The 13,000-nt window shown below is 35.1% G+C and overlaps 1 protein-coding gene across 4 annotated transcripts in view; it reads left to right on the plus strand.

The window, feature by feature from the left end:
* CRB1 (crumbs cell polarity complex component 1) overlaps positions 1–13,000 on the plus strand; it is a 205,176-nt gene that overhangs the window by 84,896 nt on the left and 107,280 nt on the right. For 3 of the 4 annotated variants that reach the window (XM_025987296.2, XM_072733412.1, XM_072733413.1), the window contains exons 4-5: positions 1,221–1,360; positions 6,974–7,156. In XM_025987296.2, the coding sequence (XP_025843081.2) occupies positions 1,221–1,360; positions 6,974–7,156 (323 nt within the window). The remainder of the gene's footprint in view (positions 1–1,220; positions 1,361–6,973; positions 7,157–13,000) is intronic. The other variant, XM_072733414.1, reaches the window with a different exon arrangement.

The following is a 13,000-nucleotide window of genomic DNA, read 5'->3' on the forward strand; positions in this document are numbered from 1 at the left end:
CTAAGAAGATTGAGAAGATAATCACAAGGTCAACAAATACAACTTGATTTTAATTCCCCACAATAAAAAAACTAACAAATTTGCTGTGAGGCTAATGGAAAGTCAGAAACTACACACACACACACCACACAGACATACACACACACACACAAGGTTCTTGTAGACCAAAGGAATATGCAAAGAGAGTTTCTAATTCTGGGAATTGAGGCCCACTGGCCAGCCTTAAGTACATGGTTCTTCTCCTTAATGTCTTATATGTAGTAGCTTTTTAGTAAATATTTTTAATTAGTAAGAGGATTTCTCACTAGAAATATATATAAAAATTATAATAATATATTATACTTGCTAATATTTCAGTTTCCTTTAGCGAGATATTAATATCTGTGTTTGGTGATAAATATGCACATAAGCCATAGTGAACAGGACTCCAACTCTATAAAATCATAGGTGTTCTTTCAATGACCAGACCTTCATTTGATCTGGGTCAAGTGTGCAAGCTCACATTTTTACAATACTAAATCCTTGAGATCCCATCTAAATTAAAAACCTCCTCCTGATAAAATCAACAAGTCTCTCTATCAGATTTGTGTTTGGAGTGTCAGATAATCTCACCCAACCAATGAATGTTTAGAAATAACAGGACTCAAATATTTCTGTAATCTAAACATAAGAGAACATAAGTCACAATCCATATAAAAGAGGGCTTTTCCTGTTTTTTAAATAATTTATTGTTTCATTTTTCATAAGGGACCTTATTAATGGACTGTATATAAAAAGAATGGCACAGTGGTATAAATCATTCTTTACTGCCTTCCAAATATTAACAACTTTATTTAGTACTACTTGGTAGTAATTTAGTCAGTATTTTCTGATGTTTCAGATACTGTGTCTATTCTGTATATACACATTTAATTATCACAATAACCCTTGACATAGGTATTATTATTTTCAATTTATGGATGAGAAAACTGAACTAAATAATCATGGTTTCCCAATAATTTTGCACGAAGCCATACTATAAAATTTAAAAGATAACCAGATATTAGTGTGGAAATACATAATATTTTCAGGCTTATAGAGATAATTCCCCAGAATTTTTGAGATAAGTATTAAAACCATGCCTTGGGTCTCAGATTGATGGACAGAGGAAGAGACATAATAAAGGTATTTGATCTCAATATGACCAAAAGTTGATGTGAAAATTTCATTTTACTCTCCAGCTATAGCTGTAACTGCACGGGTAGTGGATTCACAGGGACACATTGTGAGACCCTGATGCCTCTATGTTGGTCAGAACCCTGTCATAATAATGCTACATGTGAGGACAGTGCTGACAATTACACTTGTCACTGCTGGCCTGGTAAGTGGCAAAGTATCTTCCAACTTTTTTTTTTTTTTTTTTGCTTAGAATAGAAACAAATCACTTATAGCAAATATAAACTAAAAATTCTTGTTGTTAAAGGTTTAAAACCAACTCTTCTACTTATCATTGTTTAATTTAATTGTATTCTTCATTGCTCACACATACCTATTGGTGTACTATGTATTGTCTAAAGTGGGTTACTAAACTGCCCGATCTTCAGAACTTTCTAGAAGAAACAGAGAGGAAAAATGAATTGAAGAATCAATTTCAGCATGGTCTTCATGGAGAAAAATTCACTTGAAATGCTTCCTTTTCTTCCAAGATGTTTTCTGTGATAACTAGAATATATTGAAACCCATGAAACAATATTAAAATCCTAGGAGATTGTGTTATAAGTCATTGAGCCAGTCGACATAGTTATGGTCCTCTATGGCCCCCATAGAGGATATAGAATGATATTCCAGAAATCGGTGTATTCTCCTAGGCATTAAAAATATAAATGAGATTACAAGTTTAATATATATAATATATATAAGTTTAATATACATAAATATACATTATATACACAACTAAAAATTACACATGAAGGGTAGGGTAATTAGACTGGAGTGTAGAGGTAATGTCAGAATCAGTAGAAAATATTATATAATATTTGAGTCATCCAGTCACCTATACCTGTAAATATTGATGTGAATTTTGGCAAAAAGCCTGCCATATTTTTTTTATCTAATTCTCATTAGGATTTAATGGGTAGAAATAAAAGAGCATGTCTCTTCTTTCATGGTCCACTGGAAAAAAAAATGATAAACTTATGATTATTTAAAATCTAGTTGTTATAAGCTTACTTATCATCTATCCCCTTCTCTCTTTCATTTCACTGTCCAAAGGAAAAATAATCCCGTGTTTGGGGAGGAAAAATGGGGCCTGAGGTCAATCCAATTGTTAGTAGCTTTGGACTGAAAGGCATCTTATTGCCTGTGGGACATTCAGCATGCTTTGGTTACATATATTTTGTAGGTAAAAAACAAACAAGCAAATGTGAAAGTGTAAAAGGAAGTTTGGAATTCTGTGGCTCAGAGATATTTGTAAGTCATGTGCCTACCCACTTCCAGATAATGAATAGGGCATGCTGGTTATCCTTTGGTTATTGGCTTGACTTAAATACTGAAAATTTTCCAAAATGTGTTTTTTCACATTCCTGTCATCAATCAGCACTCAACATTCAATCAATGCTCTGTACAGGATCTCTATCTGGAAATGGGTGGAGTGGACAGTTTGGGAATAGAACAAATCCATCACTTATTAACTGAGTGAACTAGGGTGGTTACTTCTTAATTCTTAAGTTCTTCATCTGCAAGTGAAGGATGAAAAAATAACTTGTATTATTATGAAGAATAAAATTACAAAAATAAAGCCTGGAGCATATTAGGTACTCAAAAAAAAAAAAAAAAGCAACTGTTATTACATACCAGTTTCTACAACAGGAGGTAGGAATTACGTATGAGATGGTTTTTATTCTCTAGAGGGGTTATAATGAAGTTAGGCAGTTAAGAAGACCTACCTAAAAAAGACGAATTAATATGTGTTCCATTCATTCATGGATTCAATCATTTAAGTCACATGGAATTCAATGTCAATTATATACATCAAGGATCTGAGAATCAAAAAGGCATGATCCCTTCTTCCAAGGAATTTAAATTCTAGTAGAGAGGCAGTGTAAAAAAATATGCATAGTACAATTTTTGGTACAATGAAAAACTATAATAAATTCTGTAACAGGAAACAAGGGGAGAAGAAGTACAGAGATGGCCTGACCCAGTAGGCACCATTTTAGAAAATTTGAAAGATCACTAAGCGTATCTCAGAACTGTACTCACTAACTGTGTGACTTTGGACAAGTTACTTTACTGCTCAGAGCCTCAATTTCCTCATCTATAAAGCAAATAAGGTAATATCCACCTCACAGAGTTGCTTTAGAGAGATCCAGTAATATATATAAAGTTCCTAGGTCAGCCTAGACCATAGTAAGCACTCAATAAATGTTAATTAGGTACCAAAATTAAGAGACTGACTATCCTAGACCCTATGGCTATCACATAGCACTTAATTTATTTAAGGCAAGAAGAGAAGAAGGAAAAGGAGGACAGAAGGAAGAAAGGGCTGTAGACACACATGGAAAAGAGCATATCCAGCTGTAGAGCTTTGAGTGACTGTTCCAAGATGCTGGACTACATAGGGCTGGTGGTAGAGAGTTGAGGCTGGGGAATAAGACAAGACTCAAGTCAGATCACAATGCTGTTTGTCTGCCCTGCACACTAAGGGGAGGAGAGGTAGCATAATCTGACCTGTTGGTTTAAAAAGAACCATCCGGCACTTTCTTTTTTTTTTTAATTTTTATTCTTATTTATTTATTTATTTATTTATTTTTTCATCTGGCACTTTCGTGGAAGATGACTGAAGAGAATAAAACAAAAGGCAGAGAATCTAGTTAAAAAAAAAAAAAGTTCTGCAGTGGAAACAAGAGATAAGACTATTCGCCTGAACTGTGACTGCAGTGTTAAGGGCAGGGATAAGGGAATGGACAGCCAGGAGACTCATTTAGGAGGCAGATGTGATGTGGGAATTAACAAAGAGGCACAGAATAAGGACAGGTCTGCTTGGGTTTCTCTCATGAGTTACTGGATGATGGTGTTTTTGCCTAGAAGGAAAATTTCAGAATGTCTTTGTATCCTATTCTTACTGTTATATGTAAAGAGAAGATTTAATGCTACAAACTACCCTGTATCTAAGACACCATTCCTTTGGATTGCAAGACCACCAATGACTGAAGACAATGGCAAGAATCTACCACTGTAATTGCCTGGGGTCCTCATTTCAAAAGTAATTAATTACAAGAAGTGTCAGTCATCTTAAAAGTTTTCTTGTTATCCAGGTAAGATTGGATTGGTTAAAAAAAAAAGAAAGAAAAGTAAGAACCCTGGGGACTTGACTCAATATCACATTGTTTCTTTATACAAAGTTTTATAGAAAAACTTGTTAAAACTATTGAATACAGCCTTGACCAAAGGAGTCTATTTATATACACAGTTAAAGGGAGCAGCAAACAAAATTCCCACAGGGCCCCTGTGGTAGGGACAGGACCGGGAAGACCATAAATCAGAACCTCCCTAATGTTCGCTATAGGAATAGGATAATGCATGAGTCAGGAACCAAGAAAGGATTTATGAAGGTTTTAAATTACTTCCTAACCTGGCCTGTGTATGAGTCTTGAGACTTAAACTGAGAAAAAAAATGGAAAGTAGTTGGAGCTTTCTTCAATAAGTTCAGTGTAGCACCATGAATACCACTTGATAAAAACTTGTGAAAAAGTAGATATTTGGGTTTAAGAAACTTGAGTTCTTGGTGGCAGTGGTGGGGGTGTCACCACAAAGCATCATGGGATTTGATCTGACATGTGCTTTGAGTTTTCTTCTTCATCTGCAAGTTTCTTCTTAGATGGCTGAGAAAGACCTCATGGGTCATATGTGACAAATGTATTATACTGTTGAGCAACAGAATTTATGTTGTGCTTATGATTTGACATACGACCCCATTCAGGTTTTTAATAAAATTACAAAATGAGTAATATCATGTTCTCATCATTTGCTTATTAATGGTCAATTCTCCAATTTACTTGCTTTAACTATAATTGTAATCTAAATTGTTGATTATTACTCTTTGAATCTCATTCAGCTATTGATTGGAAGTCTACTATTTATGCATTGCTCAGTATTGGAGTAGTGAATGAAAGAAAAAAAAAGCATCCCTGCTTTTGTGGAACTTATAGTCTATTGAGGGAAACACTGCCTATAAACATAATAACAAAAATAATAAAAATTATTATAAGAGTGATAAAAGAAATAACTGGGTGATATGAGAGAAAACAAAAGAATCTTCAGATCTGTTGGTGAGGAAAAGCCATTTGGAGAAAGTCATAACAAGATTAAGTCTCAAAAGCAAGACTTAGCCAAGCACAGTCTTGGAGGAGGAGGAGCATAGTCTAAGAGAGGGAACCCTGTCATGAAGGCCCTGGGGGAGAAAACATTCTAGGGAAGGAATGTAGAAATGGGAAAGGGGCCAGATTAAATAAAGGGCATTTTTGGTTAAGGATTTTTTTTTTAAGGTTTTATTTATTTATTCATGAGAGACACAGACAGAGAGGCAGAGACACAGGCAGAGGGAGAAGCAGGCTCCCTGCAGGGAGCCCAACGTGGGACTTGATCCCAGAATGCCGGGATTACTACCTGAGCTGAAGGCTCAACCACTGAGCTGAAGGCTCAACCACTGAGCCATCCAGGTGCCCCAGGTTAATACTTTTGAATTTTAATTTGTATGAGAGCAGAAGCCATGGAATGATTTTAAAGTAAAGAAATATCATGGTCAGATTTATAAGTTTTATCATTTTGGATTGTAAATTTCATTTTAAACACGTATCTCTCAGCAGAGTTAAGGGACATTGCAAAAATCTTTAGCTGACTGTGAAGTCATTTATATTTTAAATTATGTCCTTTAAGAACTACATGTATCAGCTTATGTATGTATAGTGCTATATAAATAATCTTATAAATCAATCAGAAAGACAGTCTAATGGGGAAAAAACAGGAAAAAGAATGAAATGATTTTTAAAAATCCAAAAACATGTTAAAGTCAGTAGTAATTGGGGAAAATGTAAACCCAAACAACAATGAAGTACTTTTTTTTTTTTTTTTTTATCTAACCAACTGCTAAAACATTTTATTTGGTGACAGCAAGTGTTGCCAAGGTTTTGGAGCCATATGCACCTTCATCCAGTGCTAGTACGTATGTAGATGGTACAACTACTCCAGAGGGGCGGGGCTTATCAGTATACATATATATATATGTATATATATATACACACACACACACACACACACATACATACTTTAAGAGGTGCATATGTATGTAAAACCAGAGAAATAGTTCTGGCATGGACTATCCTTTATATCTAATATTTACAATTTTTAATAAAGTACTAAATCATTCATGTTTCATTATTTTTGTCCTTAATAAAATGACCCAGCTAAATCCACTCAAATACAAAATAATTTTTTATTCTATTTTATTCAGTGTGAAGAAATAATCATTTACCTTTGCTTTGCCCTAAGAAAAGAATTTAGGTTTGGCTATGTAGTTTCTGCTGTCTTTTTGGCTATTTTCTTTTTTTTTTTTTCTTTTTGGCTGTTTTCTTAAAAAAATATTTTGTTCTTGCTAAAAATTCAATTGGAGTATTTTAGGAAATACTCAAATGGAGTATTGAGGAAATGGAATCTTTAAAATAATCAGGAAATCAAGGTTATCCTGAAGTCCCATTACATTAATCAAAATATCAATCAAATGTTTTTAAAAATAATGGTCACTATTGTACAAGTGATTCTTTTGCTGCTGCTGTTTTCAAGGAAACCTTCCCTTCCCAGATTCTCCTTGCTAGCTCATTGAGGGCAGCACATCGTCTTGTTAATTGGTGCCAGCCCAGTGGTCAGTCTCTTTTCAGGCATAAACTCTGGTTGAGGAGCTTTGACTCAGCTGCTTCTCTGAACTTTTATCCTGCAGGATACACAGGTGCCCAATGTGAGACTCACATCAACGAATGCAACGGGAACCCTTGCCAATCTGGTGGGACATGCATAGAGCTGTCCCCAGAGAAACCATATGGACGCCTTGCTCAGCTGCCTTCTTCGTTCAGTCACCCTGAAGCCTCAGGTTATGTTTGTATCTGTCCACCTGGACTCACAGGTGAGGGCAAAGAGAGGAGAGACAACTTGACTTTCTAGCACTTTATGGCAGATCATGCATTTAGTCAAATGGTGTATTAGCAGCAAGATCTGTGCAGTATAAGCTGTTGCAAAGGGTCCCCCTTGTGGGCATGAAAAATACCATGTTTCATATATCATAATTCATCAAATCATGAGGAAAATGTTAAAATAAGGATAAAGGAGGTATATAAAGGGGAAATGCTTTTACACATTATGCTGGGAATTGAAGCCCAACTCAAATTCTTTACTTTATAAACAGAAAATGTTGGAATTTTTATTTTACAATGATACTATATTTTTATGTTATTCAAATTTGCTTTTAAAAAGTTAATGCACTTATGTTTACACTGAGAGCAATTATCTAGTCTCAAATTATCTTCTTCAACTACTTTATAGCTAAAGTTGTTCTGTATGTCAAATTTAAATGGTTCTTTTTCAGCAGCCTTCTTACTCTGAAACCCAGAAGAAAGCTGCATGTATATTTTCCAATGAGCAGTTGTGTTTGTGTCTGCTTCCATGTTCTGGAAATTTTCAGAAGTTTGGAGACAGTCCTCATATTTGGTAATGAGTCACAACTGTCCTACAACTGCATAGATACCACTGAGAAAACTGATTACAATCAAACTTTCCATCTTATTTCTTTCTCAATAGATTAATTGATACCTGAGGAAACTATTTTGGTTGTTTTTGAAGATTTCTGAGAAAAGTAAATAAAGAATAAGAAACAAAGGGGAGGGTGGTTGTCTATCTACATTTACTATTCCTTTTCTTATGGTGTTTCAGTTGTGAAGCTTAATGATCTTTGAGTCATGGCAGTGTTTGCTGTAAGGTTACTATAGAAGGTATTTCCTTCTTCACTGCCCCCTCTATCAGAACACAGAGAAGAAAAATCTCCCTAACTTCAGTGTCAGGATAAGCAGTATTTTTCCTGAACAACTTCTTGCTTATAAGATTTTTCCTTTAATAAAAGGAATGCAAGTAAATCTTGATAAATGATAAAAAGGACAAAATAAACTCATGTAATACATCATATGTAGATGGCTAAAAATCTTATCAGTTAATGTGGGTTCTACAAGCATTAGCTTTTTTCTGGAATATATTTATGTATTTACCTTACCTGGGATTATTTCAATTTCCTGTCTCTGTTTCTTATGGTTGCTCTCCCCTTATTTTTTCTAAACTATTTATTCTTAGTCAAATGTTCTTGAAAAATGTATTGGCCTCAATATCTAAGGACTTGCCAAGCATGACTATATGAGTTAAGAAGTCCTGGCTGCCTCACATCTCCATAGCTTAATAAAAGCATTTATTTTTCACTGATATAAATTCCAGAAATGGGTTCTCATGATCAGTTGTCCTATGAATGGTGGTTCAGGGTCACAAGCTCTTCTCTTTCTCTCTCTCTCTCTCTTTTTTCTTTTTCTGTCTTCGAAAGTGGTTTCCAAGGTTATCATGCTCTTCTTCAGCAAGCCATTGGAGAAGGAAAGAAAATGGAGTGTGGCATCTAGAGGGTTTTTATTGACCAATACCAAAAGTAGTGGTTATCTCTTCTATTCACATTCTATTGGTCAAATTCAGTCATATGACTACATTTAAGACTGAGAAATCTAGTTTTGTTGTGTTCCTAACATAAAGAGTAAACTGGTTTTATGAAGAATTACCCATTTTGACTTCTCATTCTCTTGACACTGTCTTTCATAAAGCAAAAGTTTTAAATTTTAATGAGTTTCAGTTTGTCAATATCTTTCATGGATCATGCCTTCACTGTCATATCTAAAAAGTCATCAACTTACCCAAGGTTATCTAGGTTTACTCCCATGTCAGCTTCTAGATATTTTATAGTTTTGCATTTTACATTTAGGTCTAGAGTCCATTTTGAGTTAATTTTCATGAAGGGTGTAAGGTTTGTATGAAGATACACTTTTCTGCAGGTAGATGCCCAGTTGTTCCACAGCTATGTATTGAAAAGACTCTTTTGTTCCACCATGTACTGAAAAACTATTGCTTTGCTCCTTTGTCCATGATTGGTTGGCTATATTTGCATATGTCTATTTCCAGGCCATCTATTCTGTTCTAATTATCTATTTATGTCTGTTTTGCCAATATGACACGTAATTACTGTCTACAAGTCTTGAAGTTGGTTTGTGTCAGTTCTCCAACTTTGTTCTCTTTCAATATCATGCTCTATTCTGGGTTCTTTGTCCATATAAACTTTAGAACCAGTCTGTTGATATCTATAAAATTATTTGCTGGGATTTTTGTTGGGATTGCATTGAATCTATAGACCAAGTTGGAGAGAACTAGTATCTTGACAATATTGAGTTTTCCTATCCATGAACATGGGACATTTCTCCACTTATTTAGTTCTTCTTTGATATCTTACATCAGAGATTTGTAGTTTTCCTTATATAGATCTGGTATGTATTTTGTCAGAGTTATATCTATTTCATTTTTGGAGTGCTAATGTAAATGTGTTGTTAATTTCTAATTCTACTTGTTCCTTGCTATTATATAGGAAAGCAATTGACATTTGTATATCAGCTTTATCCCCTGCAACCCTGCTACAATAGTTTATTAGTTTCAGGAAAGTTTTTGTCAATTCTTTCAGATTTTCTACATGGACATTCATGCTCCTGCCTTTCAAAAAATTAATGTTTGCATAGTATATCTTTTTTCCATCCTTATACTTTCAACTTACTTATCATTGAATTTGAAATGAGTTTCTTGTAAACAGCATATTCCACAGCATATTATTGGGTCATGCTTCTTAAAACAATTATTCTGTCAATTTCTGCCTCTTAATAAATGTGTTTAGATCATTTACATGTAAGTAATTATTGATACATTTAGGTTATTTATTTATTATTTGTTTTCCATTGGATTCTTGTGCTTTTCTTAACTTCCTTTAGGTTACTTGGCCTTTTTTTTTCAGAATTTCATCTTGATTTATTCATAGCACTTTGGATATACTGTTTTGTGTAGTGTTCATAGTGGTTTTCCTAGGTATTACAATATACATATTGCATATGTATCAAGCCTATTGGTATTAACATTTTACCACTTTGAGTGAAGTAGAGGGACCTTACTTCCATTTAGGTCCCTTTATTTTCCCTATTTTAGAACATCATTGTCTTGAAGATCAGATGGTATTATAAATCTTATTTTAATCACCATGTATAATTTAGAAAATTCATGAAGAGAATTGACAGTTCTTTTCTTTCAGTATTTGAGAAGCTATACATAACTTTCTTTTCTTTTTTCTTTTTTTTCTTAGAGCTAGGGCAGAGTGAGGAGGGGCAGAAGGAGAGGGAGAGAGAGAATCCCAAGCAGACTCCATTCCCAGCATAGAGCCTGATGAGGTGCTTGATACCACAACTTTGAGATCATGATCTGAGTCGAAATCAAGATTCAGACGCTTGACCAACTGAACCACCCAGCTGCACCTCTATTTTTAACTCCTTGAGGAACCTCCATACTGTTTTCTAGAGATGCACTAGCTAGCATCCCCACCAAGTGTGTAAGAAGGTTCTCCTTTCTCCACATCTTATAACACCTGTTGTTTACTTGTTAATTTTAGTCTTTCTGACAGGTGTGAGGTGGTATCTCATTGTAGTTTTGACTTGTATTTCCCTGATGATGCGTGATGTTGAGCATCTTTTCATGTGTCTGTTAGTCTTCTGTAGGTCCATTCATATCTTCCACCCATTTCTACACTGGATTATTTGTTTTTTGGGGTTTTATAAGTTCTTTATGGATTTTGGATACTAACCCTTTATTAGATATGTTGTTTGCTAATATCTTCTCCCATTAGATAGGCTGCCTTTTAGTTTTTGAAGTCCCAATTACTCATTTTTGCTTTTGTTTCCCTTGCCTCAGGAGATATATCTAGTAGGAAGTTGCTATAGCCAAGGTCAAAGTTACTCCCCATGTTGTCTAGGATTTTGATGGTTTCCTGTCTCACATTTAGATCTTTCATCCATTTTGAATTTGTTTTCATGTATGGTGTAAGAAAGAGGTCCAGTTTCATTCTCTTACAAGTGATCATCCAGTTTTCCCAACCATTTGTTGAAGAAACTGTCTTTTTCCCATTGGACATTCTTTCCTGTTTTGTCAAAGATTACTTCCCCAGAGTTGTGGGTCCATTTCTGGGTTTTCTATTTTGTTCCATTGATCTATGCATCTGTTTTTGAGCCAGTACCATACAATCTTCATGACTGCAGCTTTATAATACAGCTTAAAGTCCAGAATTGTAATGTCTCCATCTTTGTTTTTCTTTTTCAAGATTGCTTTGGCTATTTGGGATCTTTTGTGGGTCCATACAAATATTCAAGTTCTGAGAAAAATACTGGTGGTGTTTTGATAGGGATTGCATTAAATGTGTAGATTACTTTAGGTGGCATAGACATTTTAATACTATTTGTTCTTCAATTTATGAGTATGGGATGTATTTCCATTTCTTTGTGTCATCTTCAATTTCTTTCATAAGTGTTCCATAGTTTTCAGTGTACAGATCTTTTACGTCTTTGGTTAGGTTTATTCTGAGGTAACTTTTTTTTTTTTTTCTCGTGAGCAGAGTGTAAGATCTTTACTTTATCCGTGTGGTTTCTCCAAGCTTCAAATATAACTATACATCTATCCCTCAGACAGTGCCCAACATCTATTAAGCATGTGGGAAAGGCAAGTCCCCTCTCCTCACGACCAGGTGTCACTGGCCAAGAAATGGCTTCTATTTAATAGAATTAAACATTGTGATATTGACCAGAAGTCGAAGTCTTCCCCCCACCGAAAATACATTATTTGAATTCAGTTCCATGTAAAACATAAAAGCAGTTTCCTGATTCCCATCGTAAGTGCATTAGCCACATTTTCACATACAGAAACCTTAGGTACACGCAACTGTTTATAAAACATGACTCTGTGTAACACATTTACATTCATGCCATAAAATTGTATGTATCTGTAACTTCAGCATCGGGGCTTGAAATCTGACTTTGCCGTTCACGAGCTGGGGGTCCTCAGGCCCTCTGAGCCTATTTCCTCAAATGCACAATGCAGATGATCATTGACTTCACAGCAGTCAATCTTCAAGGCTTGTCCTGGGCGCTGTGAGGCCTGTGGATTTCTGCACCTGCCGGCAGGTCTCTGCACCCCTAGGAATGGGATAACTAGGGGATCAATTCCTTGATTTCTCTTTCTGCTGCTTCATTATTAATGTATAGAAATGCAACAGATTTCTGTATGTTAATATTGTATCCTGTGACTTTACTGAATTTGTGTATCAGTTCTAGAAATTTTCTGGTGAAGTCTTTCAGGTTTTTTACGTAGAGTATCATGTCTGTGAAGAGTCAAAGTTTGACTTCTTCCTTGCTGATTTAGATGTCTTTTATTTCTTTTTGTTGTCTTATTGCTGAGGCTAGGACTTCCAATACTATGTTAGACAACAGCAGTGAGAGTGGACATCCCTGTCTTCCTCCTGACAGCAGAGGAAAAGCTCTCAGTTTTTCCCCACTGAGGATTATATTAGCTGTGGGTCTTTTGCATATGGCCTTTATGATATTGAGGTATGTTCCCTCTATCCCTACTTTGTTGAGGGTTTTAGTCAAGAATCGATGCTGTACTTTGTCAAATGCTTTTTCTGCATCTATTGAGAGGATCATATGGTTCTCATCCTTTATTAATGTGGTGTATCATATTGATTTATTTGTGAATATTGAGCCACCTTGGCATTGCCATTCCTGGCAACCCAGGAATAAATCCCACTTGATCATGGTGAATGGTTCCTTTAGTGTACTGTTGGACTAGATTTACTAGTATTTTGTTGAAA

Source organism: Vulpes vulpes, chromosome 13, assembly GCF_048418805.1.
Source record: "Vulpes vulpes isolate BD-2025 chromosome 13, VulVul3, whole genome shotgun sequence".
NCBI classification, from domain to species: domain Eukaryota; kingdom Metazoa; phylum Chordata; class Mammalia; order Carnivora; family Canidae; genus Vulpes; species Vulpes vulpes.